Source organism: Spea bombifrons, chromosome 3, assembly GCF_027358695.1.
Source record: "Spea bombifrons isolate aSpeBom1 chromosome 3, aSpeBom1.2.pri, whole genome shotgun sequence".
NCBI classification, from domain to species: domain Eukaryota; kingdom Metazoa; phylum Chordata; class Amphibia; order Anura; family Pelobatidae; genus Spea; species Spea bombifrons.
The window spans coordinates 118,049,582-118,075,436 of record NC_071089.1 but is presented as its reverse complement, the minus strand read 5'-3'; the positions used below and the strand labels follow the sequence as shown (position 1 = coordinate 118,075,436).

The 25,855-nt window shown below is 48.1% G+C and overlaps 1 protein-coding gene across 2 annotated transcripts in view; it reads right to left on the bottom strand.

The window, feature by feature from the left end:
• NCOA1 (nuclear receptor coactivator 1) overlaps window positions 1-25,855 on the bottom strand; it is a 66,587-nt gene that overhangs the window by 32,165 nt on the left and 8,567 nt on the right. For both annotated transcript variants that reach the window (XM_053459508.1, XM_053459509.1), the window contains exons 2-5: window positions 19,717-19,817; window positions 17,253-17,419; window positions 7,617-7,717; window positions 2,785-2,962 (exon numbers count right to left, since the gene is read on the bottom strand). In XM_053459508.1, the coding sequence (XP_053315483.1) occupies window positions 2,785-2,962; window positions 7,617-7,717; window positions 17,253-17,419; window positions 19,717-19,799 (529 nt within the window). In that variant the 5' untranslated portion in view covers window positions 19,800-19,817. The remainder of the gene's footprint in view (window positions 1-2,784; window positions 2,963-7,616; window positions 7,718-17,252; window positions 17,420-19,716; window positions 19,818-25,855) is intronic.

Sequence of the window (25,855 nt, the reverse complement as noted above, 5' to 3'; positions counted from 1 at the left end):
ACAGTGGAATCTGTCATATAAGAGGTATAAGGCATATATGGGGGCAGAGTGGCAAGCTGGGGGTCAGATGTGCATAACTGGGGGCAGTTTGGTAAATAAAAAAATATAAACAAGGCTTTTTTCTCATAGTTTTTATTAAATATGAAAAATAGTTAACATGAATTAATATTTACTAATAACTTTGTATTAAAACCTAGTTTGAGAAGCACTGTGTTTGGGTTCTTGTAGCTTTTATTATTATGTCAGTAAAACAAGAAGGTGAATAGAGAGAGGCCATTGCGATAAAGAGATGAAAGTGTAAATTGTACGTTTTTTATTACATTATTTTACATTTTAAAAAATTGCATTTTTTTATCCGATCGAAAAAATAATCGGCCAACTAATCGATTATTAAAATAATCGTTAGTTGCAGCCCTAGACAAGATCAAAAAAATTCTTGTCCTGAAGAAGAAAAAAAAAAAATATAAAACTGGCGTGGGTTCACTAAATGGGAGAGGAGAAAATTGCAGCTAAATACGAGCACCGCCAAAGCGTCAAAACATCCTCGGTCACAAAGGGTAACAAAAAATAAAAAACAGTCTGGTCCTTCATGGGTTAATTGTCTTTTATTAAGTGTAAACAGGGTTTCTTCTCCTGTCCAAGTATCCTCAACGTTGTCATCTATTAACAATCTACGAGTATTTCTGTGAAGCATGCGCAATGTCAGAAGAAGCCCTTACTTCTCAACACTGCAGAAAGTCTCTTTGGAACAAACCACTTCGTGTAAGGAGAGGGGGGGGGTCATGTGGAATAAAACATTTGTGAAAGAGGCAGCTGTGTATTGGCCCTGAGAATATTTGGAAGCAGGACAGAACACCCCTATCGGTCCTTGCACTGTGGTACAGCCTGCCCTGACTGTGATGTCATAGTGCTGTGATGTCACAATGCTGTGATGTTCTGTAAAAGCACATCCAGACACTGTGGTTGTTTCAGATTGTGAGCAGTAGCAGTACTGAGCATAACAGTTACCTGTCCACGACAGGCAGCGAAATCGCGATTTCTATTGACTCTGAAAAGACAAAGTAGGCAGAGAGTAAAAGGCCTTCATTCGTGTGACGGAATACCCGGCACATAGGCGCGAGTCTCTGCACCTGAACATCTTTGACTGACACCCGACAGATACACGTTTCAGCCGTCATGGAGCGCACTTGCTTCGGCACTCCTGGCCCTCGCACAAGCAGCAGAATAACATTCGCGCTGTGTGTATTTGGCTGGGCGCTCTTATGCGGCGGATCTCTACTTTCTGTCTATGGGTTCGCGACATGCCAGTCCGACAGCTGTATCGCCTACAAGGTGACGGGCCCGGTACTTGCCGGGTTAGGGCTGGCATGTTTAATAATGGCGGAGTTTACTGCCCAACGAGAGAGAAGGAGGGAATTAGAAGGAGACCCGACGGATGCAGATAGCAGCTTCCTCTGCGGGAAAAGCCGGCAGTTTGCGCAGTTCCTGATACTCGGGATGCTGTTACTGGTTTGCGGGGTACTGATTTATATCCCAGGACTTGTGGTTCCAGTCTGCAAACCGGCATCCAACACAGACAAAACCCCTAAAGTCTGTGTAGCTCGCTTTGTGCGGATAATCGCACTCACAGTAATCGGTTTGTGTTACAGCCTGGCTGTCTATATGAGCAAAAGCTGTCGGGACGGCGACTCTGAGGAGGACCCAGAAGCCTTCAGATATCAGCCGCTTCCTGTAACATTGGGTGATGACGTCACCCCCCCTCCACACTTTGCAGGAGGACCTGATTGGTCAATGAGCAGGGACCCTCCTTCCTACGACAGCCTCTTCTTTGAAAGGGGCGACCATGATTCCGGCCGACGCGGCGGGGAAAATGAACACAACGTTCCAAGACCGTGGGGGCCGAACGTACAAAACAACGATGAGTATTACCCTTCGGAGCCGCCTCCAAGATACGAGGACCTATTCCCTACTCAGCCGGATCCTGAAGAGAGTTCATCATCATCATCATCATCGTATCACTCGGTTTCCCAATCATCGGAGTCGAGTGACTATGAGCTCGCACCAGGACCCTAAACGTGGAAAGTCTGAACTATTGGGGGGGTTTTTTTCTAACATTTCGACTCAGTACAGAGTTTGAGCCGGAAGCGTCACCCAAAACATCACCTCTGACGATATCCAGGTCTGCAGATAAAGGACTGAAATCAGACCGAGTTTTTTTTGTCAGTGCCGGCACCGTACAGAACGCCTGTCGAAATGTTTTTTTCCCCCCCGTGAGACTTCCACCTTAAATAACGGATAAATAAAATGACATCTTTTCATGGTTTCCTCTCAAACAGTATCTGTGTGTGTTTGTGTGTGTGTGTGTGTGTGTGTTTGTGTGTGTGTGTGTTTGTGTGTGTGTGTTTGTGTGCGTGTTGGATGTACCGCGTGTACGAGGTCACATTATCATATGGAATCTATAGCATAAATCTCTTACATGTGAAATCAATGAGTTATCTCTGGCTTGGAATCACCTCCAAGATACGAGATATATCCTACCCAGAAATGTGGGAAGTCAGCGGTTTTAGGTGGGTTTGTAGGAGGATAGATTAGATCTCTGCACTGGGTTTTTTCATTCTCAAAAATTGTCCCCCCCCCCCCAACATTTCTAGCTTAGTGCTCTCTGTCAGCCGTACTTCTCCAGGCCGTTTAACTCAACAATGTTATGTCTTTGTTAAAACGCTGGACTCGCTGACTAATGGAAGTGTATGGAGGGAGGGACTTCATTGGTTGTTGCCAGCTTACCGAGAGATTTGGGCAGCAGGTTCTTGACGAACTCCTCGTGGTCTCCCACGTGTAGGATGCTGTAGATGCTGTCCTTCATGAGCTCCTCCTGCTTGTACCCCAGGTAGTTGGTGACGTTCTCCGACACGAAGACGATGCGGCCCTCTTGGTTGACGACGAAGAAGAATCCATCGAGAGCCTGGAAGACGGGGAGAAACCAGCAATGACATTAATAAGCCGGGAATCGTGGATCTACTGGATCCCACCAGATCACAAAACCAGCAAACTATCAAACGGACCCCCGGGATCCCTCTGACCCCACACACAAAAAGCCCATCACTCCCAGCCGTGGTATAACCACTGCACTCGCTTTAAAAGGGTCCATTGTAACCGTGGGCAACCTGTGGCAGAGCCAGCATTATCCAATCAACATCCTGTCCCGAGGTTCTCTTCCTTCCCCTCCCTCAGCCCTTACTAAATCAGCCTCAACCAATCAGCAAAGAGAGCTTCTTCTGTCTGCGCGGATATGGGGGATCCCTATGTGGCTTTGAAGAATGGAGGCTGGATTTACCCCACCGGGGGCACACAGGATGTCACAGCTGTTTGGCCCTACTGGTGGGTGGCTTATATTTAATGGCAGGCACTGGACAAAGCCAGCAACAACATAAAAAAAAACAAAACAAACAAGAATATTAGCCAAGTGTCTCTGTTTAGTTTGGCCAGTCCCTCTTTTTCCTCCCCTGATGCCCCTCTTTTCCAGGAGGTCAGAATGTTTGCTGGGTATGAGGGGATCGCAGGGTTCTACGGCCCTAAAAGCCCCGATAATGTGTATAGAAACAGCAGGAAACGGCTTTATAAATTAAACGGGGAAAATAAAACTCCTTCTAAATGCCCGACCAGTTACACAAACACCCCGCAACGGAGAACAAAGTAAACCCCGCCCCCAGCCACACCCCTTTTATTTAAAGGGACTCCTCTTTGGCGTGCAGCAGGGACACGGTGGACTTTTATTAATAAAATTCATTGATTTACAATTCATTTAGCGCCAAATCAATTTCCCTTTATTAGCGGTTTGCGCGGTAACTATGGCAGCAGCCTATACGGGGGGGGGGGCACACACCGTGCTGGTGGTTAATAAATTAACCCCCGGGGGTCCAGCCTTCTCTTTCCTTGGTAAGAAATAAAAATATAAACCAGCTGCAAAATCCCGAGTTCATATTCCACATTCCAGCGACGGGAACCGGAACGCCGGATTCACAAAACAGATGGGAAGATCGCGGCCAATCCGAGCGCTCTGCCGCGTCACAGGTATCACGAGCCTCCGAGGGGGCCGCGGCCTGAGGGGTCTCTCGCATTAATACAGGGGAACGGAACACCTGAGAGCACCTTGTGTAATAAACACCCGAGATAAAAACCAGAAGCCAGATAACCGCCCTATTATTTTTATAGAAGGCTACATTTTTTATTATTCTGTCCTTCAAGGTGTTTTATGCAAATTCCCCTCCGTTTCCCATGATCCCTCAGTGCAGGCGGTATCAGAATCCTCCCGTCAGTCCCAGCAGGAAGTTGGAAGCTGCTTCCTGTTTTCTCCCTCCCGTCAGCCCGAGCAGGAAGTTGTCAGCCGCTTCCTGTTCTCCCCCCGCATTGTTTTGGAGAACAGCGCCAGAGCCTCAAGCGCTAGAGATTGTTTTCAGCCGCGCAGGTCCCTCGATCCGTAACGCTATTATCACAGATATCTCAGGGCCACGGGGAGATTTATACCCCGCGACGGGGCAGCAAGATGGCGGCTCCTGTATACAGAGCACAAAAAACGAATACAGGGGATATTATAACTGATCGAATTTATCAATGTTAACCCTTTCATGTGTCACTGGAAATGTATCCGACAGCCACTAGAGGTGTACAGAATCTAAGGAGGGGCCGTTCCTCCAGCACAGGGGGTGTCCATCATGGGCCGGATCCCACCAGACACGCAGAATTTCTTATTAAATACTAAGCTGTCAGACACTACCTCTCCCACTTCATCCGGGAGCTCCCTCCATTCATACACTACCCTCTCTGCCCTACGCAAACCTTAAAAACCCCGCTGAAGTTGTTGCCGGATCACAGACACCCCCCTTGAGCGGCAGGTCCCGTCTGTTTACAATACGAGAGCCGTGCCGCAAGGTGCTCTCGGCTGGAAAGCCGCGCATGTTCCCCTCCAGGCCTCCGATCGGCTATGCTTGCTCTGTGTCTGGCTGGACGCCTAATACAACAGCATGTCATGTACCGCGGTAATTAACAGGCACCGCAGCCAAAACCGCAGCCAGAACCGGGAATCTGAACGCCGCTGGAACCGGCAAACAAAATCTCCGACATCCACGGGAATTAGGGCCTGGTCAGCTTAACCCTGCGCCTCCCAACACAGCCCTCCCATCAGAACATTCCGGACCCCGGGATCAGAGCGGAGCGCGAGTGGAACGCCCACCCCCCCCCGAGGTGCAGTCATAACGCGGAGAACGCGCACGGTATTTAGTTTAATGAATGGGATATCAGCGGATAGAACGCTGCGGCGTTAAAATTATCCAATAAACTTAAACAGATATTTTTAATTTGTTTTTTTTTGGGGGGGGGGAGCGGTTAGGTTAGAAAATTGTGACTAAAGGTTACATGCTCCAGAAACATAAGACATAACTTATATATATTTTATTATTATTATTATTATTATATGTATATAATGTATATGTATAACATTCTCTATAAAATAACCATTTTGTGCTCATTTGCCATTACATGCAGCCAACTGCAATACCGATCCCTGCATTTATACTTATTTTTTCCCTCTAAAAACAAATTCCTCTACAACTTTACTTGGTAACACAGAAGTCACGTGACCTGTGCTTTGCTCATCTGGTCTAAGAGTAGTAGATAAGTGGAACAGTCTCCCAGCAGAAGCGGTAGATGGTATTAAACATACATGGGATAGACATACGGCTTCTGAATCAACCACTGAGACCAACGACTGATTAAGGTTTGAGTCGTTACAGCAGGAGAGACGGGCGACTAGACGGGGGCCGGATGGGGCCGACTGAATCTACGCATCGTATAAGAGGACCAATGTTGCATGACAATAACGTTAACCCTTAATAATCTGGGAACAAACAAAGGCTGAGCTTGTATTTATATATTATATGGAGGTGTCGCCGTCCCGTTAACGGGCTCCCGGGGGCCGGAACGGATCTCATAGTTTGTAAATGACAGCCAATGTTTCACGAAGCGCCATCTGCGCATCTCTGTTCGCCTTCCGTCGTCCCGGTGAATCACACGCACTCTACGGTTGCTAGGAAACCGTTTCCGGAGCGGTCTCTACGCAACCGTCTCCCACCCGCGGACACGTCATGTTATACGGGGAGAACCCCCCCCCAAACAAAAAAGGGCATTACATAAAAGCCCCAAACACTGACTGCAAACAGTGGGCGAGAAGAGTCGCCCCGCGCCACGTTTACCGGAGCCTTGAACACAATCCTGGTTGCTAAGCAACGGATTATCCGCACCGTCCAACGCAAAGACCCGACGCCAACGGCGGCAATCGCTACGGCCGTCCCGCGATAGTATTTCCCATCGCTGGCCGCTTATCCTACGCAACGGATAGAAAAATAGAATAAGTTTCTCACGCAACGAAAAAAACAAACCTAAAAATAAAAACACCTGTGCGCAAGCAGGTCGCCGTGGCTGCGCATCTCATGTGCCAACGACGAGCGTACAGTGAAATACGACACGCCGGCTACACACGCCACTGAAACTTAGCGTGAGTGTGAGTGTGACACGCGTGGCGGGGACTTCATCTGTCCCAAATAAAAATAATTTATAAAAAATCTATATATCTGTCATGGAAGCCGGTCCTAAAGAGAAAGCCAAGTGCATGCTGGGAAACGGGATCAGTGATGCGCTTAAATAGTTAAAGTGTTTGGTTTTTTTTAAAAAAAAATTTGCAAACTGTATGTCAACTGCCGCCGCTGACCCCAAAACAGCCTGCCTGTCCCATTTCCGCCCTTACCTCTCTTGAAGATTTCACTGGTCCGGGGGCCGGCTGATCATCACTGGGGCCGACTGCTGCCCCGGCGTGGGGAAAGTTTCCTCATACAGTGCTCAGGGGCCACAGCAGTGAGCTGCAGGCCCACGTTAGGCGGCACCCCCCTGATGAGTGACACCCGGGGGACCGCCCCCCCTTTTAGGTACGCCCCTGGATGTCAGGGTTATGAAGAAAGATTGATTCTGGTGTACAATGGTTAATCACCATGGCAACAGGACTGCCTCTTATACTGACCCCCCTTGATATGGGGTGGAGGGGGTGCAGAATTTGTTGGGGGTGGATTGAGCTCCGATTGGCTGGGATGTTGACAGCCTGTAGAAACAATCGGGATCCCAACTGGCCCGGGGCCACTCAGAACTGAGTCTCTGTACCTGCTAAATGCTGCCTACCCATGGGCCGCCTGGAAGTGATAGGAGTTGTTCTACCTATTCCACAGAGGAGAACTGTCAATTTGATGCACTACGTAGAGTCCTGGCAGGCCCCAAATTGGCTGACTAACCCTTTGTGTGCCAAGCACAGCTCACAGAAGTCATTGATCCCTTTCCGTCGCGACCCCCCCCATTCATTTCTAGCCTAATTACATGGATGGGAGTCTAAAAAGCAATATGGCCGCCCCCAGTGACCAATCCGCTCTCTGCATATATATCATAAAATTAGAAATACACCCCCCTATACATTTACACACACACACACACACACACCTCTATCACACACCCATCACACACACTAGCACCACACGCTCTACACACGTATTTCTATGTAGAAGACGTAATGGCCGTACCTCCAGAAGCAGCGGGCCGAGCGACTCCTTCTCGATGACTCCCCCGCTGCTGGACGAGATGTCCGACTTCTGAACGTCGTCGTCCGCTCCGGGAGCCTTCTCTGCAACGAATCAAGAAACCAGCGCGGGTCACACAGGGGATCTCACGAAGCGCCCACCAGAAATCATTAATGCGCGGATCTCCAAATACCCCGCGCCGTACAGGACGGGGAGAGGGGGGGGGGGAGACATTTAATAACACAGTACAGGAGAGACGTTTATTCCAAAGGAGGAGTTACAACAAGAGACCCGAATCTAACACTAGAGAGTCAGAGGCTGAGATGGAATGGAAGGGAGTTTAACTTTACTGAGAGGGTGGTAGATAAGTGGAACGACCTCTCAGCAGAAGTGGTAGAGGCTAATACAGTGAGGGTATTAAACATGCATAGGGTAGGCGTACGGCTCCTGAATCTAAGACGAGACCAACGACTGATTAAGGTTTGAGTCTTTACAGCAGGAGAAGCGGGCGACTAGACGGGGGCCGGATGGGGCCGACCTGCCGGCAAATTCTGTTTTTCTCTGAATATAGACCCAAAGCGCTGAAACTACTAACTATCTCCAGAATAACAACTTCTTAATGTAGCCCCTGCACAGCGTACAGCCAACGCTGCGAGCCACAGAGGCGCCACAGCCTCTTCAGGAAAGAGGGATTGTTCTGACAGCGCTGCACATGGATACGCCGGGGCTTTAAGAGGTTTCTTAACACACGGCGCGGCCCCCCAAAAAATAAAGGATAATCCCACGGCTGTCCGGGAAACACGAAAAACTTTCAAATTATCAGCAGAGCGGCCTGACATCTCGGGCGAGAGCCGAGCGATAATAATAATAATAATAATAATAATAATCATCACCAAACAATAAATAATTAAAAACGGAAACGCGCCCTGAACATAGAAACAGCAACAAGTTATAAACGGGAAACAACATAGCAAGAAAACATCCTAAAAGGCAGGATTCCGACCCGAAATCAGATTAGAAGTAATGGAAAATAAACGATTATTATTATCTTTTATTTATATAGCGCCGACAGTGTACGCAGCGCTTAATACAATACATATATTCAAGGGGTCTGACGAGACGAGAACTGACAGACAGACAGACAAACCGATACATGGAGAGCTCGACTATGAGACTAAGATCCAGATCCCCCGCAGCACTGCAGGGGACCCGGATCCTCCGTCTGGTAACCTCCGCTGCTGCCCGGCACTTCCCCGGGGCTTCTATGACTGAGCACCGGCGTCATGGGAAATAAAAAAAAATAAAAAAAGATTTTTCTCAATCGGTTTTTATTAAATATGAAAAAAATAGTTTACATGAATTAATATTTACTGGTAAAACTTTTTTCCTATAAGGTCTCCGTCTGAGCTTTGAAGCGTCTTCAGATATAATCAGAATAATACATTTGAAAAGGGGACCGCTGTGGTCTCCAGAGCTTATGGATGAATACTGACCACCGGACAGAATCATAGAAAAAGGGGTTCTGGTGCAAATGTGGGAAAGTGTCGCCATAGTGACCAACGGAACATTCTCGCCAACGGTTGCTATGGTGATAAGACTTGCGTTTTAGAACCTTTTGAGAAGACTTTTAAAATCCAATGACTCCTCTGTCTGAAATAAGGAGGATCTGCCACCCGGGGGGAGGTGGGAAGCAGGCTGAATGATTCGGCGGATGCCTGGGGATGATGGGAGTTGCAGGCCGGCTCGGCGTGCGGTAAGTAGGCCATCGGCGGCGTGCGGTAACAGTTATTGGCGGCACGGCCTCCGGTGTTTAACCTTAATGAGCTTTTTCATTGCGAGAAAAAGGAAACGAGACGAGGGAGAGAAAGAAACCCGCGGAGAGCAAAGCCTCGCCGATTAGCAATTAGCGCACCCGGGGAGCGCGTAACGCAAGAGCCCCGACGCCGTTACATCATGCCGAGCACGGGGGGGGCATTACCAATCTATGTTTAGCCACATAAATCAGCCGCTCTTTCATTCCCGAGCGGCGGGGGTCCGGCTCGGCGGCTGCTAAACGGAGCGATTCAGCTTTCTGAATACCTGAAACGAGCGCATTGCTACAAGGATAGAGAAGACTGGAGGGGGGATTGGGGGGCATGACACGCGTGTCAGGGACACGGCTCGGTACGGCGACACGTCTGAGATCAGCGTACACGGCGGTGCTTGCTTCGGGTTATGGGGCACAGCGTTACAGAAAGGGTATCGGGGGGGGGAATCCTGAGAAATGCCCCAATAAAACATAACCTATGGGGATTGTCAGCTGGCTAGCCGCTCTTCTAGATTGTTAGCTCCTTTGACCAGGGCCGTCCTCACCTTGTTTCTATAAGTCCAAAGCATTATATATGATGCCGGTATATATCAGTAATAAACATTCCCTATTTACCCGTAACGGATATAAGGACGGATCTACTTAACGGAGCGTAGAGCGGATGAACGGCTCTCCTTCACCCGACTGCTCTCCACATACACGAGGAGCGAGGCGGCGACCGAAGGGTTACGGGAGAGCCCTCTGTTATGCGTATTAATTGGGAAATGCTTATTGACTGACACGGTGTTGGCCGGGCGCCCAGGTGAGGGCAACTCGGCAAAACCGCAAACCACCATACGGCCTCCTGTATACATATAACTCAGGGAGCCGGCGCCACGCATACTATAGATGTCCGAATAGATTGCAAGCTCACACGAGCAAGTCTTTCCTTGGTCATCTCCTGGCATCGGCCGTAGTATTTACTGCGGGGAAATCACACGGGAAGCCGGGGGTTAAAGGGGCAACCCAGCAATACTTTGAGTTTCATGCAATTCTGCTTCAAGCAGCCTACGCAGCAATCATGGTCAGCTACCCGAGCTGACAACATACACCCGACACCTACAGAAACGGATGATGGGAGTGATAAAGGGCCATTGGGACACAGGAGTGATGGGAGTGATAAAGGGCCGCTGGAACCCAGGAGTGATGGGAGTGATAAAGGGCCATTGGAACACAGGAGTGATGGGAGTGATAAAGGGCCATTGGGACACAGGAGTGATGGGAGTGATAAAGGGCCATTTATTTGTCGCCGTACCGGCAGGGGTTAATCCCCCTCCACGGCTAGGAGCAGCTTATTCTGAATACATTCATGGGGGGGAGATGAATAAACGGAGACTCCGGTGACATTTGCTGATTATTGGCGGGGTCCGGAGGTATTAGTCTGGTCACGGCATTTACATGTTAAAGGGCTGATTAGTTTAACATGAAAAGAAAACGCGTGGCCCTTCGGCCCTCGGCCCTGCGTGACTCCGGCTGAACCCGTGCGTTTAAAAGGTCATCCCCATTTGCTTAATCCGTGTGTCCGAACACCTGTTGGATGGCGCGTTTCACCTACGGACGAGGCTTCATCTCAGCCGAGCCCCAGAGAGCTTTTCCCACGCGGACAACGGCCCCCGCCATATGCATTAAGAGGACGTTCGGTAAATTCAGGATTTAGGCTCAAAAACAAAGAAGTTCCCCCAAACTCAAAACGCGTTGGGTCCCTCGGGGCGTCTTGGATTTGTACGCCCTGGGTTTGTCCTCGGTTATTATTGACCGCTTAGGCTTTTTTCCCAGTTCTTCTGCAGATCGAACCTATGGCGGGAAACGGCCCCATCGACCTTTCTTGGACTACCCGTTCATCGGTCTCCTCCATGAGCATCAAGCTTCGAGCAACGTCCTCGATGGCGTCCAACTCCGAAACGTCAACGCAGGAGAAGCTCGCGATGGAAAGTCTAGGGTGGTCCTCGTTCACCTTTCACGGTATGGATGGGACAGGAGAGAAGGGGCTCCACCACCAGAGGAACCGCCAACGCCTCAAGGAGACGGCTGTGACGTTCGTGGCCGCCATGGAGCCAAAAGGAGACAATAAGGAGTCGGTGGCGCATGAGCTGCTCTAAGAACCCCAGAACTCCTCCGAGGTGGCATTGAAGGGGCTTCTCTATCTGTCCGACGTGGGGGGTCACCTGGTTCCTGAAGGGCACGACGTGAACGCGTCACACTGAATAATCCGGCTCAGGCCCCTCAAGATTCCACCTTTTCAATGAAAACATCGATTCCGGAGGAGGAACGGCCGCCGAATCCTTATATTCATGCCTTCCCATAATAGTAAATAGTCATAGAAACACAGACGGATCCACCTGCCGGCTGAAGCTTATCGCACCGAGGCAGAAGCTCCCTTCTGTGATTAGCTTCGTGTTCCTGTAACATCACACGACCCGGGAAACATTCCCCGTTCGAAATAACGCGATGCTTCATACCCCCCAGAGACCAAAAACGGTGGAAGAGGAGCAGAAAGCCCCCCCACACACACCCCAATACCCCCGGCCCCTCCGCCAAAGAGATGGCGATATGATGGTCCCAGATTCCGTGGACGAGAATAAAGACACACAGAACAGATTGCAAGCTCTTTTACGAGGAGTCGAAGGACTATTAGAGCCGGCAGCGCCCCCGGGCTTACTACAGACATCTATAGGGCAGCGTACAGGCTCGGCCGGAAGCTACGGCACATGTGATGTATGATCCAAGACACGCCAGTCACATGTGTACGGATTATAGGAACGCACTTATGGCCGGGAAGGAATGTTTTCCGCTGGTCCGGAGGGAGGAATGCCGAGTCGCTTCTACCGTGTGGACCGGCCGTGCTGATTGGACGGACAGCTCGCAAGGACGCGTTTGTCTGTCACATGACGGATTACACGCGGTTTCATACGGGGACATACGCGACACCCCAGAGTGACGATCAAATCCTATTAACACTTTCAGCAGCGCGATCGTTAATGTAAAGAAGAAACAAAGGAGGTCATTGGATCTTCCTAAATGGGCACTCCGGGCACTTTAATGCATACGGCGGCCCCCCTGCAAACGCATGGAGAGATCATCGCGCCCGCGCTGCTTCACAAGACCTATAGCAGCACAGAAAGGGTTAAGAGAACGTGGAACGGCCGTCCAAAGGCCAGGCGACACGTTACATGTGATTTCACACGTGACGGAACGCACGCTCCGTGCAGCCACTAGCCGGGCAGGGGAGGAAAAACCGCGCAGCCTCGGAACCGGAGCCGAGTACCCCACGTCACCCCCCCCCCCCGATATTACGGTAATATTAACTCTTTAACCAACAGCTTCAAAGATCTTTGGAGGTCATCCAGGCTTGGCTCGCGCACCCCACACCAACACCAAATCAGACCTAAACTCCCATCAATCTCAGTCACGTTACGACACAAGACTGCATACAGCTGGCAACGGCTTTAACTAGATCGCCCCTTTCTTTAGATAAATGTATGAATCGGCCGCCCGGCAGAGGCACCCAAACTCAGCTTGTGTTTTTATAATCAAAACTTATTCTAAATTACAAAGAAAAAATAAAAAAAAATTAAAAAAAAAAAACCCTTTTCCCCTGAATCTGCACTTTATTCCCGGGGAAAAGTTCTGGCAGCAGGTGAAGTCCTTATAATTTATAGATGACGGAGCGTCAGGAAATAAACCCAATTTACAGGATCCGCTCCCCGAGCGCCAGCCCTACTTCTAGCGGAAAGCTCAGCGGTCCTCGCGCTGCAGAACATTAACCCCTTCAACGTGAGGCGTGGGCAACGCTCTGCAGGCGGAGAACGAGGAGAAAGGGCGGCCAAAAAGCTTTATTTTAACGGAAAACAAAAAAACTTGAATGTTTCAAGCTAGGATTTTCCAAGAATAAACGCATTAGAGTTTATTCCGCCCCAATCGTGGCCCGCGCAGACCCTGATCCTGTTTAACAGGCTTTCAGAAGAGGTTTTTTTCCCAGTTTTTAAAGCATTTGCTTCGGTGAATCACAGAAGAGCAATAAAAAGGGCCTTTAAATATGGCCGATCCCTTTAATACCTTAAATATCCCTATATTATATATTTTATATTTAATCCCCTTAAATATCCCTATATTATATATTTTATATTTAATCGCCTTAAATATCCCTATATTATATATTTTATATTTAATCGCCTTAAATATCCCTATATTATATATTTTATATTTAATCGCCTTAAATATCCCTATATTATATATTTTATATTTAATCCCCTTAAATATCCCTATATTATATATATATATATTTTATATTTAAATCACCTTAAATATCCCTTTAACCCAATCCGTTTGAATATTTTAGATATTTTAATATTAAATATTTAAAATATCCCTTTAATATATTAATACTTCTATAATTTTATATTATATAATATTTGATATTTAATCACCTTAAATATCCCTTTAACCCGATCCCTGCATAATGATAAAACATCCCTATATTTATTTAATTTTAATATTTTAGATAATATTTTATTAAATATTGAATATTTAAACGTTCCCTTTAATATATTAATACCTCTCTCATGTTATTATATAATATTTGATATTTAAATATATTGCATATTTAAACGCCCCTTTAATCCGATCCCTGTAATCCCTTTTCACAGCGCGCCGATTTATTGGGCTCCGGAACCCGATAGCGCTGAAGCGGGGCCAGCTCGGGCGAGTGGCCGGGGTTTATTAATATACCCGCCGGCGGGGTGTTATGTAATAGAACGCGGTGTTATGTTCACGGCGGCCCCCGCGTGGGCTTCTGATTTATGGAAAGCCTGGAACACGCGCAGAGCCTATTACCAGCTCGGCGGGGCGGCTGACTGTTTAAACGCAGACCTGTTGGCGGAGGGCCTGTGGCTGCTGGAATCGGAGAAAACATCCGCTGACAAAATTGCTTTTAGTTTAAAGCTGCAGTCCCACTTCCGCTGTGGGATTAACTAACTAAACGCAGCATTAGAACCGCCCCCCCGTAGTCCGGTCCGATTCACAACCCCTTCCTCAGGAACTCTTTTTTTTTTTATTATTTTTTATCAAGTAAGATTTTACCCCCTTTGTTATTTTTTGCCGGGAACACCTAAATTGTCTTGTGACACCGAATGCAGACCACCGATAGGCTGTTGCCATAGAAATTTAAGAGGCTTGTTTTGTCTCAGAAGCCACCCTTGACTAATAATTATTGGCCCACGCCGACCCCTGCCTCCCCCAAGCAGTAAATGCACGCAGCCCTGATTGGTATTGATTTATATAGCGCCGCCATAATCCACAGTGCAGTACAACAGGTGACACGCAACCAGATTCCTTTCCATCTTCCCGGGGCGGCCGTCTCTCTGCCGCGGCGGATGTTTGGTGGGACATGCGCAGACTCTCGGAGTGAACGGGCAGATTCTTAGGGTGTTGGGGGAAAAGAGAGACCCCTGGGATGAAACGGGGAGACTCTGGGGTCTCGTGGAGAATGAAGATTTTCCCGGCAGATTCTCCAAGCGATTGGACAGATCCCAAGGGTCCCGAAACTCCAGCAGCCCATCGTACAACGCTATGGAATATGCGGGTGCTATACAGAACAAGAAGGAGCTTGTGTTCTTCCAACGGAAGGGACATGAAACGGTTAAATGATACACACGCCGTGCACGTTCTAACGGGTTGCGTTTACCTGAGTCAGGTAAGAAACAGAGATGGCCTCCGCAGCCAGTGCGGTCCACACGGGGAGGAAAAATCCTCGCGTAGCAGATTCTCGCTGCCTGCGGCTCCCGTTTCTTTTATTTGTAGTCCTCGCGAAGACCCGGGGCAGTTAAGATCTCCCCCCCTTATTTATCACATGGTGGCGGAGGTTGCTGGAAAAGCTCATCCTCATCACTACGAGCCAGACATGGGAGGCCTGGGAACGAGCGGCCCGACCCGGCCCTTCCCGCTGGCTCCCGTCCCCTGCCTTGGCAAGAGAAAGCGAGGATCCTGCCACATCCACGAGCGCAGCCCCCGCCTGCCAACTGTACATTACGGCAGCTGGAAGCCCACCAAAGCCGTCCGGCTTCACACGGAGCCCGGCCCATCCCCGGCCCCCACTCGCAGATAAACACGAAACACGCGGGCCGCACAGAAGCCGGAATGAGATGGAGAGGAGGAAAAACCCCTCGACGGAGCCAAAAAAAACGTGAAAAAAGCTCTCCGGTGTTTGAAGTCTAAAAATACAGATTCCAGCCACAAAAACATGAAAAAACCAGCGAGAAGCCCCGCAGACCCCCCCCAGAGACGGGATACGGAAACCCCGCACGCTTCACAGCCATCTACACAACTCCTCGGCCGTCACACAAAGCGGAGAAGCTAATTTTATGTGTTTTTCAGGTACTAAAAGGGTGATTGACAAACTGAGCAGCCTCCCAGCAGAAGTGGTAGAGGGTAATACAGTGAGGGTATTAAACATGCATGGGATAGACATACGGCTCCTGAATCTAAGACGAGACCAACGACTGATTAAGGTTTGAGTCTTTACAGCAGGAGGAACGGCCGACTAGACGGGGGCCGGATGGGGCCAGTATATCCAGCATTTTTTATTTAATTAGTGAATCATTTATTGCTAACATGAATCACCTCAAAGCAAACAGATCTGGCATAACGGTCTGACTTAACGCGGACAGCCTCAGGTTACTATAAGTGAGTGTATACATAAACCGTGCAAAAGTTTGGGCTCTGTTTTTGAAAGAAAAGCTAATTTTCATCCTTAAAATAACAAGAAATGGATCAGGAATCCAGCGCAGACGGGGTTAATGTTGTAAATGACTTTTGTAGCTGGAAACGGCTGATTTTTAATGGGATCTCTTCATAGGCGTACAGAGGCCCTTTATCACTCCCATCACTCTGTGTCCCAACGGCCCTTTATCACTCCCATCACTCCTGTGTCCCAATGGCCCTTTATCACTCCCATCACTCCTGTGTTCCAATGGCCCTTTATCACTCCCATCACTCCTGTGTCCCAATGGCCCTTTATCACTCCCATCACTCCTGTGTTCCAATGGCCCTTTATCACTCCCATCACTCCTGTGTTCCAATGGCCCTTTATCACTCCCATCACTCCTGTGTTCCAATGGCCCTTTATCACTCCCATCACTCCTGCGTTCCAATGGCCCTTTATCACTCCCATCACTCCTGTGCAATTTAAAGCTGCTGTCCCATATACTCCGTTGAAGTGAACACTTTTGTAACTTCGTATTTGATTTGTATAGCGCCCTCATATTCCGTAGGGCTGTACAAAGGGGTACCCAGGACATAACGCATTAAAAGGTAAGCAGGGTCCGGCTCTTCCCATCTTTAATGAACTAAATACGGCATCCCTCCTCCCGCCGAACGCCCAGAACCTCCTCGTAAAGAACTCTTTAATCGCGTCACTTATTGCATGACACGCGAGGCGGAGCATTAACGGCAAACAAACCTTTTTCGGATCCCTCGTTTCATTCCTCCCGCTGAAGATTTAAATCCCCCCCCAAGGAGTTTATACTGTATCAGCCCATCAGTGTCTGCTTTGGCATCACATGACAGTTAAGCGTTCCCGCCAAAATTCAAAATGAGAACGTTCCTTATACAACGAAGCAATTATTCCTGGGGGGGGGCGTTCGGCGGGACCGCGAATGGCGGTTGTGATTCTGGAATTTAACGACCGGTTACTTGGCATTATTGTTTTTAGGGGAGGTTAAACCCACTGAGGTCACGGATCTCCTGGGGGCCGCCGGCCGGCACCAGAGCCGCGCTCCCCCCTCGGGCTCACTCACCCTGCTGCTTCTTCCTCAGCTGCTGGATCTGGTCCATCCTCTTGATGAGGATCTTGCATTTGTCCGGCTTCACGCTCAGGCTGTCGATGTCCGCGATGTTGGCCGACAGCAGCTCGGCGAGCTCCTCCAGGTATTTGTTCTCCTGCTCCCGCCTGCGCTTCTCGGTGCTGAAACCACAAAAAGGAGAGCGGTGAGCATACTGCCGGCGGCACCGACCAGCGCCGAGCCCCCGTGAGCCGGCGGTATCCCCCAATGATGTCACAGACATGCGAACCCTAAACACATCCTAATCCCTGCATGACTCCTGCGGTTCAAACTACAGCTGGCGTTGGCATCACCGGAAGACCACCCACGCCGGGAGGCGCATCACAGCGTCTTCCCCGCTCGACGGAGAGCTGAACGGTTTCTGGAAGAACGCACGCGGATCTGGTTTAGTGAACGCGGCCCTCGGGGATTAAAGATACAGAATCCGTGCCTCGGAACGGCCTCCTCCGGCCGCCTGTGGCAGAGGTCCCCCTGTACGCGTCGCGCTGTAACGAGTATCCCCGGGGGGGGGCTGGGTGCAGGCGGATATCCCTGGCTTGATTCTGTTATTAGGTGTGACCCTCGCTGGGAATCCTGCAGCAAAACAGACATGCGCTTTACTACTACCAAGGGGGCAGCAATATTTTACACCCCCCCCACCCCCCCGGTATACGCAGCGCTTGTCTGGAAACGCGGCTTTTTGCAGCTCAAGTTCTTTACGAAACCTATTTTATTGTATTTATTATTTTTCCTGATTAATGTTTTATTTATTTTATTGTATTTTTTTTTTTTTTTTTATTCACCTGATTTTGCTAATTATTACTATTATGGTTTTTTTTTTTTTACCATTTCTTCCTTTTATTGTATTTTTATTTGTTGTTCCATCAGATTATTGTAGTAATCATGTTTCTATCATGATTTTTTAGTATTTCTTTCTATTTGTATTTGATTTTTATTTCACCCGATTCTTGTATTAATTACTATTGTATTATATTAATTATTATTATTATTATTATTATGAAGGGGATCTGAGCCCCCTTTAATGAGCACATGGGGGGGGTATAACGATATGGCACAAGGGTAAGTGGTACAGATCCTGGCCGGACACGGTGGCTGAGAAGTACGCGGGGGGGGATGGAGCGCAAGCTCCTGGGGTTTCAGATTTCTGTGAATTGACCTACTTCCACCGAGCGACTTTACACAACCCTGGAGTCTTATTAAACAGAGCAAGGCGTGGAGGGGCAGATAGTGAGGGGCAGATAGTGAGGGGCAGATAGTGAGGGGCAGATAGATCAGTCTGTAAGCAGGGATAGGCATCTTCTGTCACTACTATAGCCATCATGCTACTGGAAACTACAACACCCATCATGCTCTGCCAAAGGCCTCCAGCTACCAGGAGCTACGAAGCCCCTCATAATACAGCCAAAGATATTCACTGCAATTCCCACTATGCTTTCCTGCTGCTGTGGATCATCACTCCTATCACACTGGGACAGAGCCTGCGTGATATGAAAGTTTTACACGCGAGCGCCAGTCACACAGCCCTCCCCGGCAGCCAGCGGGGGCACCAGTCGCACAGCCCTCCCCGGCAGCCGGCGCCAGTCACACAGTCCTCCCCGGCAGCCAGCGGGGGCACCAGTCACACAGCCCTCCCCGGCAGCCGGCAGGGGCGCCAGTCACACAGGGGTGTGTTGTACAGCACTAAGGAATATGATGGCGCCATATCAATAAGAAATAACCGTGGAGCAAAGGAAAGGAAGCCACCGATCCCAGCCAAGCCTCAAAACCTGGCAGGGGCAACATTCCCAGAGATGAAGGGCTAGCTAATTCCCGGCCATTATTAAAGGCCTGTCCGCAGGGGCCGGCAGGAAGGGAACTGCAAGCACGCTAGTGCAAGTTACACAATCCCATCAGGCCGAGGCAGCGGAATCCGTGGCAGGCAGCGAGGGGGACGCGATGGAGCTCGGGGTGGGAGAACCACTGGAATCCGCTCACAGAGGAGACCTGTTGCCGTGACAACTCACAAGCGGAGCGAGGGAACGGATCAATTTTCCTTACATAACAGTCGTCTACAGGGTCGGGGGAGAGAGCTGCGCATGGACAAGGAAAAGAACTCCCATCACGCTGCACCCTAAACCCACAGGACAGGAGGGCATTTATTCCAAAGGAGGAGAAATGTTACAAGAGGCCAGAATCTAACACTAGAGGAACGTGAGGAGGACTTACTTTACCCAGAGAGTGGTAGATAAGTGGAGCAGCCTGCCAGCAGAAGCGCTGAAACAAACCTTAGTTGTTGGTCTCGTCTTAGATTCAGGAGCAGTATGCCGATCCCATGCATGTTTAATACCCTCACTGTATTACCCTCTACCCCTTCTGCTGGGAGGCTGCTCTGCTTATCTACCACCCTCTCAGACTTGCGCGGCCGGCAGGAGACACTCACTTCTGGAGGACGTCACATGGCGGGGCTTTCCTCTTGCGCTCCTGGCTCGCAGGGTCGGTGGAGCTGTCCCCGAGGCTACTCATTTTTGATCTCTGTCACACCTGTTGGCGGAAGAGGAGAAGAGTTAGGAAAGCGGATAACGAGGCCGCCGTCAGCCCGCTATTACCATCACCGCTACAGCTTAACACAGACACTCTCCCTCGACAACGTTCTGTGGCTGGGGGGCTGTTCCATTTATCCACTACTCTCTCACCACAGTAAAGCTTCCTTCCATTGCATCTATTAACACCACACTGCTTCTCTCTGGCCTCTGTCACCCAGATTCCCCGCCGCGCATGCACCGGGTAAATAAATATAGAATAAAAAGATTAATAAAAATATACACAATACTTTTTTATATAAATTTTACTTGTAAGGTTTTTTTTAAACCTACAAGTTGCTAAATGCGCTGATTTTAGTTAAAATGTTTTACTTTTAAAATAAACGTGAATTTAGAAAAAAAAAGTGAAAATTTAACCCACGTCACGCGCCGGCCACTGATCAGTTTTACCAATTGCCTGCCTGTTTGATGAATTCTTAAGATATCAGTAAAGTAGTATTTTTCTCAGCGCCCGGCTAGCAGGCCGCGCAAACACAATGTGAATCGAGGAGTAGTGTACAACGGGACACAGGAGGGATGAAGGGCCATTGGGACACAGGAGTGATGGGAGTGATAAAGAGCCATTGGAACACAGGAGTGATGGGAGTGATGAAGGGCCATTGGGACACAGGAGTGATGGGAGTGATAAAGGGCCATTGGGACACAGGAGTGATGGGAGTGATAAAGGGCCATTGGGACACAGGAGTGATGGGAGTGATAAAGGGCCATTGGGACACAGGAGTGATGGGAGTGATAAAGGGCCATTGGAACACAGGAGTGATGGGAGTGATAAAGGGCCATTGGAACACAGGAGTGATGGGAGTGATAAAGGGCCATTGGAACACAGGAGTGATGGGAGTGATAAAGGGCCATTGGAACACAGGAGTGATGGGAGTGATAAAGGGCCATTGGAACACAGGAGTGATGGGAGTGATAAAGGGCCACTGGGACACAGGAGTGATGGGAGTGATAAAGGGCCATTGGAGCACAGGAGTGATGGGAGTGATAAAGAGCCATTGGAGCACAGGAGTGATGGGAGTGATAAAGAGCCATTGGGACACAGGAGTGATGGGAGTGATAAAGGGCCATTGGGACACAGGAGTGATGGGAGTGATAAAGGGCCATTGGGACACAGGAGTGATGGGAGTGATAAAGGGCCATTGGAACACAGGAGTGATGGGAGTGATAAAGGGCCATTGGAACACAGGAGTGATGGGAGTGATAAAGGGCCATTGGGACACAGGAGTGATGGGAGTGATAAAGGGCCATTGGAACACAGGAGTGATGGGAGTGATAAAGGTCTCTGTACGCCTATGAAGAGATTCCATTAAAAATCAGCTGTTTCCAGCTACAATAATCATTTACAGCATTAACCCCGTCTGTGCTGGATTACCGATCTGTTTCACGGTATTTTAATGAATAAAATTTTCTTTTCCTTCAAAAACAAGGACATTTCTAGGTGACTCCAAACGTCTGAGTGTGAGATATATTTATATATAATATTATGAAGCATTATGTGAAGCGCGGTTAGCGGGAGGAAGAGAAATCCTCCTGTTTTCCCGCGTTGTTTGGAAGCCGAGGGGGTGTACGGATATTTTGGGGTCCCGATGTATTCTCCGGGTTACGATAGGAGACCCAAAAACTCACCGCGGTTATTAATCAGCCGCTTAAAAAGGGAAACGCGTCGAACGAAGGAAACGTTAGCGGATCGAGTAAAACCGCTGGCCGGCTGAAACTTTAACCTTTTCAGCGCCGGAGCGGGGTCTGCACGCAGCGAGCTACTTTTTAGCATAGAAGGAAGGGGGTCTCGTGTAATAAAAGTTATTACCCAGCAAGAATAACAACAAGAATTACAAAAAAAAAAAAGGGGAAGTAAAAAAACAAAACACAAAAACAGATATATTAGGAGAGCGGATGTGTGAGAATTGAACAAAATTATCCACCTCATTATCCTCCAGCACTGAAATGGTTACATTCAATATTACAGGGACAGTTTAATGCCCACAACAGCCCCACTATAGAAGCGTTTACGGCATTTAGCTGAGGGAGCACATAAAGGATTGCAAAAGAGACAACTCAAACATTTAAAGGGACCACAGAGCCCATTAATGGGTGTGTGTATATACGCTATTATATATATATACCATATATCATATACACACATATATATTACACACACACTTCTAAACAGGCGGTCTTAACGCAAACCCCCCACCTCGGCTGTGACGGCGGTCCCTGTACCCCTGAGGCTGACGCTCTCTCGGCCCCGTCTTCAGGTGAGATCACCTGAGTTCACGTATCACCTGCCGCCCCGCTCTCCGTGTTTGCATCGCATTACCGGGGATTACCCGGCCGACAGCCGCAGCGTTACGGACGCGATTTCCGCGGCGACAGATTGGCAACCCGGCGATAAATATTCAAAAACAAAGCAAACGCCAGCAAAACGCGAGACGCAGCAAATTCCTGACGAGGAAGCAAGCAGGGGCACGAAAATAATGGCGCGTTACACGAGACGATCCCGCGCTCCAGCCGGACTCAAAATCCCAAAATCACATGCTGGTGGGTACGTGGAACAGCCTTCCAGCACAAGTGGTAGGGGTTAATCCAGTGAGCAGTGGTGCATTTTGGTTGTGGGCTTAGCTAGTCCTGCCCCAGGACCCGGTCCCCAGACGCCCCTCACCGGTTACCCCCCGCGGCCACCGACCGGCCCTCTGCCCGAAGCTGGGATGGATGTATCTGCCTCTGATGCCCGCATTGGCGCCAGGTAACGATATCAAGGAGGCTCCGCACCGACCTTCATAATGTAACAAGGGGGTTAAAGCCGCCGCTAAAAAATTTAAATTATAGACTTGGCACTGACCGGAAATCTGTGGATTTATAATAAAAACTTTGTTTCTATCGCTTGGAAGTAATTTTATAAAAGCGTTTGTTTTGTGTTTTGATTCTCCGCTTTAGTCACACGCGCTGCCGTTTTGAGGGCCGGGGATTTATTAAATAAAATCTGAATAATAAAAAAATATTAAAAAACGTCTCTGCGGCCCGGCTTTCTATACCATAAATAAAGCAGGTTACATCTCACCGCTTCACACCGAAATTTAGAAGCCCGGAATTCATTTTTTTTTTTTTTTAAATAAGCCAAAAAATAGTAATAAAAAACAAAACAAAAACACAACAATGGGCAGACTAATGGGTTGCTATGGCGATCATCTTTCAAACATTCCACCAGCATTGCAGTTCCTACATTGTGTTTGGTTTCCGGTTACATAATATCTAGAGTTTTTACAGAACTAAAGACGACTCAAAATCGCGCTTTGAGGTCCTAATTCCCCCCCAGCACACGAGTAAAAAATAAATTAAAGACGCTAGAGCCGTCACACTATCACCTGGGGGGGGGTTGAGGAGCTTGAGGAAGTTTTGCTTTATTGAATGGGTGGTAGATAAGTGGAACAGCCTCTCAGCAGAGGTGGTAGAGGGTAATACAGTGAGGGTATTAAACATGCATGGGATAGACATACGGCTCCTGAATCTAAGACGAGACCAACGACTGATTAAGGTTTGAGTCTTTACAGCAGGAGAAACAGGCGACTAGAGGGGGGCCGGATGGGGCCGACCTGCTGGCAGACTCTGTTTCTATGGGGAAATGTATCCTCATAGGTTGTTCCATGAGCAGAGCCAATAGGAAAACAGCAGCACTGATCCTATTGGCTGCAGAATAAGAGTCATCGTATCGGGTAATCCGGTCTAATTCCGCCCGTTACTCTGAATGAATAATAACGTATCCGATAACGCGTGGGGTTCATCGCCTCGTCTGATTCTCCAGAATTCCAGAACATTCCGCAGCCTTTTATTTCATATCCCAACGTATTTACATTTCTTTAAATTTCTCAATGTCTAGGATAATCGACGCAAAGAAAACAATTATTACAAGAAAAATTCCAACGAACATCCCCCACGCCCCGATCCGAGCCGTTATACAAAACACGATTTATTAAATTTTAGGGGAAAACTTTCATTATCAGCCAAAAAAAAAAAAAAACATTTCATAAGTGATGCCAAAGATATTTAAAACCCTAGATACTCATATTCTTGGGAATATATTATTTATTATTAATAATATTTTATTGAAAAAAAATTAAAAGCCGCTTCCTTTTATTGTACAAATAAATGCAAAAAATGTTAAGATAAAATAAGCAGAATTTTATTTCTCACAGAAAAATGGGAAGTTTGGCGTTTTTTTTCTCCTGCATAATATTGAAAAACTGCCAGATCCGCAGAATTCCTGGAGAGAAGGCGCTTCCTTCCCCTTTAGAAAACGATTTCGAAAGCGCTTTTATTTTAGGCGAGCGATCTGGTAATATCCGCGGTAATATGCTAATGTATTATGTAATATGTTAACGTGTGCGCCGCGGCTCGCTCAGCAACACGCAGAGAGTCGCGCATGCTGGCTACGATCCCAAAACTACAGCAAGGGTTAAAAAACGTTTCATCGATCATGCGTTCCGTCCGAACCCGTTTGCCCCTTTAACCCCCTACGTGCCATGAGGGAAGCAGCTGTGCCAAGAATTGCTTTATGGCAATGCCGATGAAGTCTGTCCCTCCATAGACTTTTACTAGCGAGAGAGTCCAGCTGGGTGATTAGGACTGAGCCATTCTATTGTTTCCCCACAGGCAGTGTGAGAAAAAAGTTGGAGCGTTTAATAGTAATTAAAACGGCAAGAACTTGTTATTCACCAATGTGTAGGGTCATTAATGGTACCATTTGATCTATACAATGGGCTAGCGAACACAGAGGAGTTCAGACGCAGCCAGCGAGTCAGTTATAGACCCTCTCGGCTACGACCCTCTCATGCCACTCAAACAGACTGGATATTATTACATAAAATCGCTTCTCACGGCAGGAGAGTTTTTTTCTCTTCTATATTTACAGATAAAGAGACATTAAATATAAATGTATATATGTGTATATAACCCGAGCCGCCGGCGGCCAGGAGAGCGCAAACAATACAGCCGCAGAGAGACGCGCTCCGTGGCGACAAGGACACGCTCCGTACGCTCAGCGGGAATACTCCGAGGCTCGGCTTCTATTAGAACGCGGCCTATTCTATTATATCATATTATACCCCCCCCCCCGACAGCGCGCTCGGCCTTCTCGGGGCTGATCTAATCGAGTGGGAACGACACAACGAGACGGCTGCATCAAGCGCCTCAATCAGAGAGTCTTCTGAACCACAAACGCTCTAAACTTCATCCTGCCAAGAAAAAAAAAAATATATATATATTTCTTATATTTTCTTTTTTATGTCACTTTTTTTTTTTTTTTTTTTTAAACACCAGTTATATTTTTTGCTAATATTTTCTTTTTATAGCCAGGTTTTTTTTTCCTTTTTCTTTAACCAATTCATCCCCATTGCAAAACACTTATTAATAAGTGAATTATGTATAAATGTCCCCTTATACTGTGATGTCACAACCCCCCCCACAACCTCCGATGCTGTTGGATGAAGACGGCAGTTTGAATCTGCATGCAGAAATATGGAGCCTTCTAGACAAAAAATTACATAAAAAATAAGTCCCTGCGTTTTTGCAGCTCCTTCACATTTTTAATAATAAATAAATGGCAATTTGGTTTGGACATTATATTATATTATATTATTTGGGATTTTATTCTAAAAATCGCAATCAAAAACCAACATAACCGTTTGCGTGGCGACTCTGCTCGAAAAATCCTTTAAAAGCAGAACGCGGGGCGAAGGGAATCACGAGAACGCTGCGTGACAAAAACGATGATTGTAAAGCAGTGGAAATTTGGTAAATTGCCTGATTTTGCCACTTTCCTTAGAAGATCAGAGGGTCTCGCGAGGCCACCGCCGCTCTGGCTGATTAGAGATTGATTTTAAAAGCGAAGGATAATGATGGTGGGATGCAGGAAGGCGCTGTCATCCCACGCGACGCGTCCCTTTCTGGGTCACGGCGGTCCTGTCCCTCCATCGGCCCCCCGAG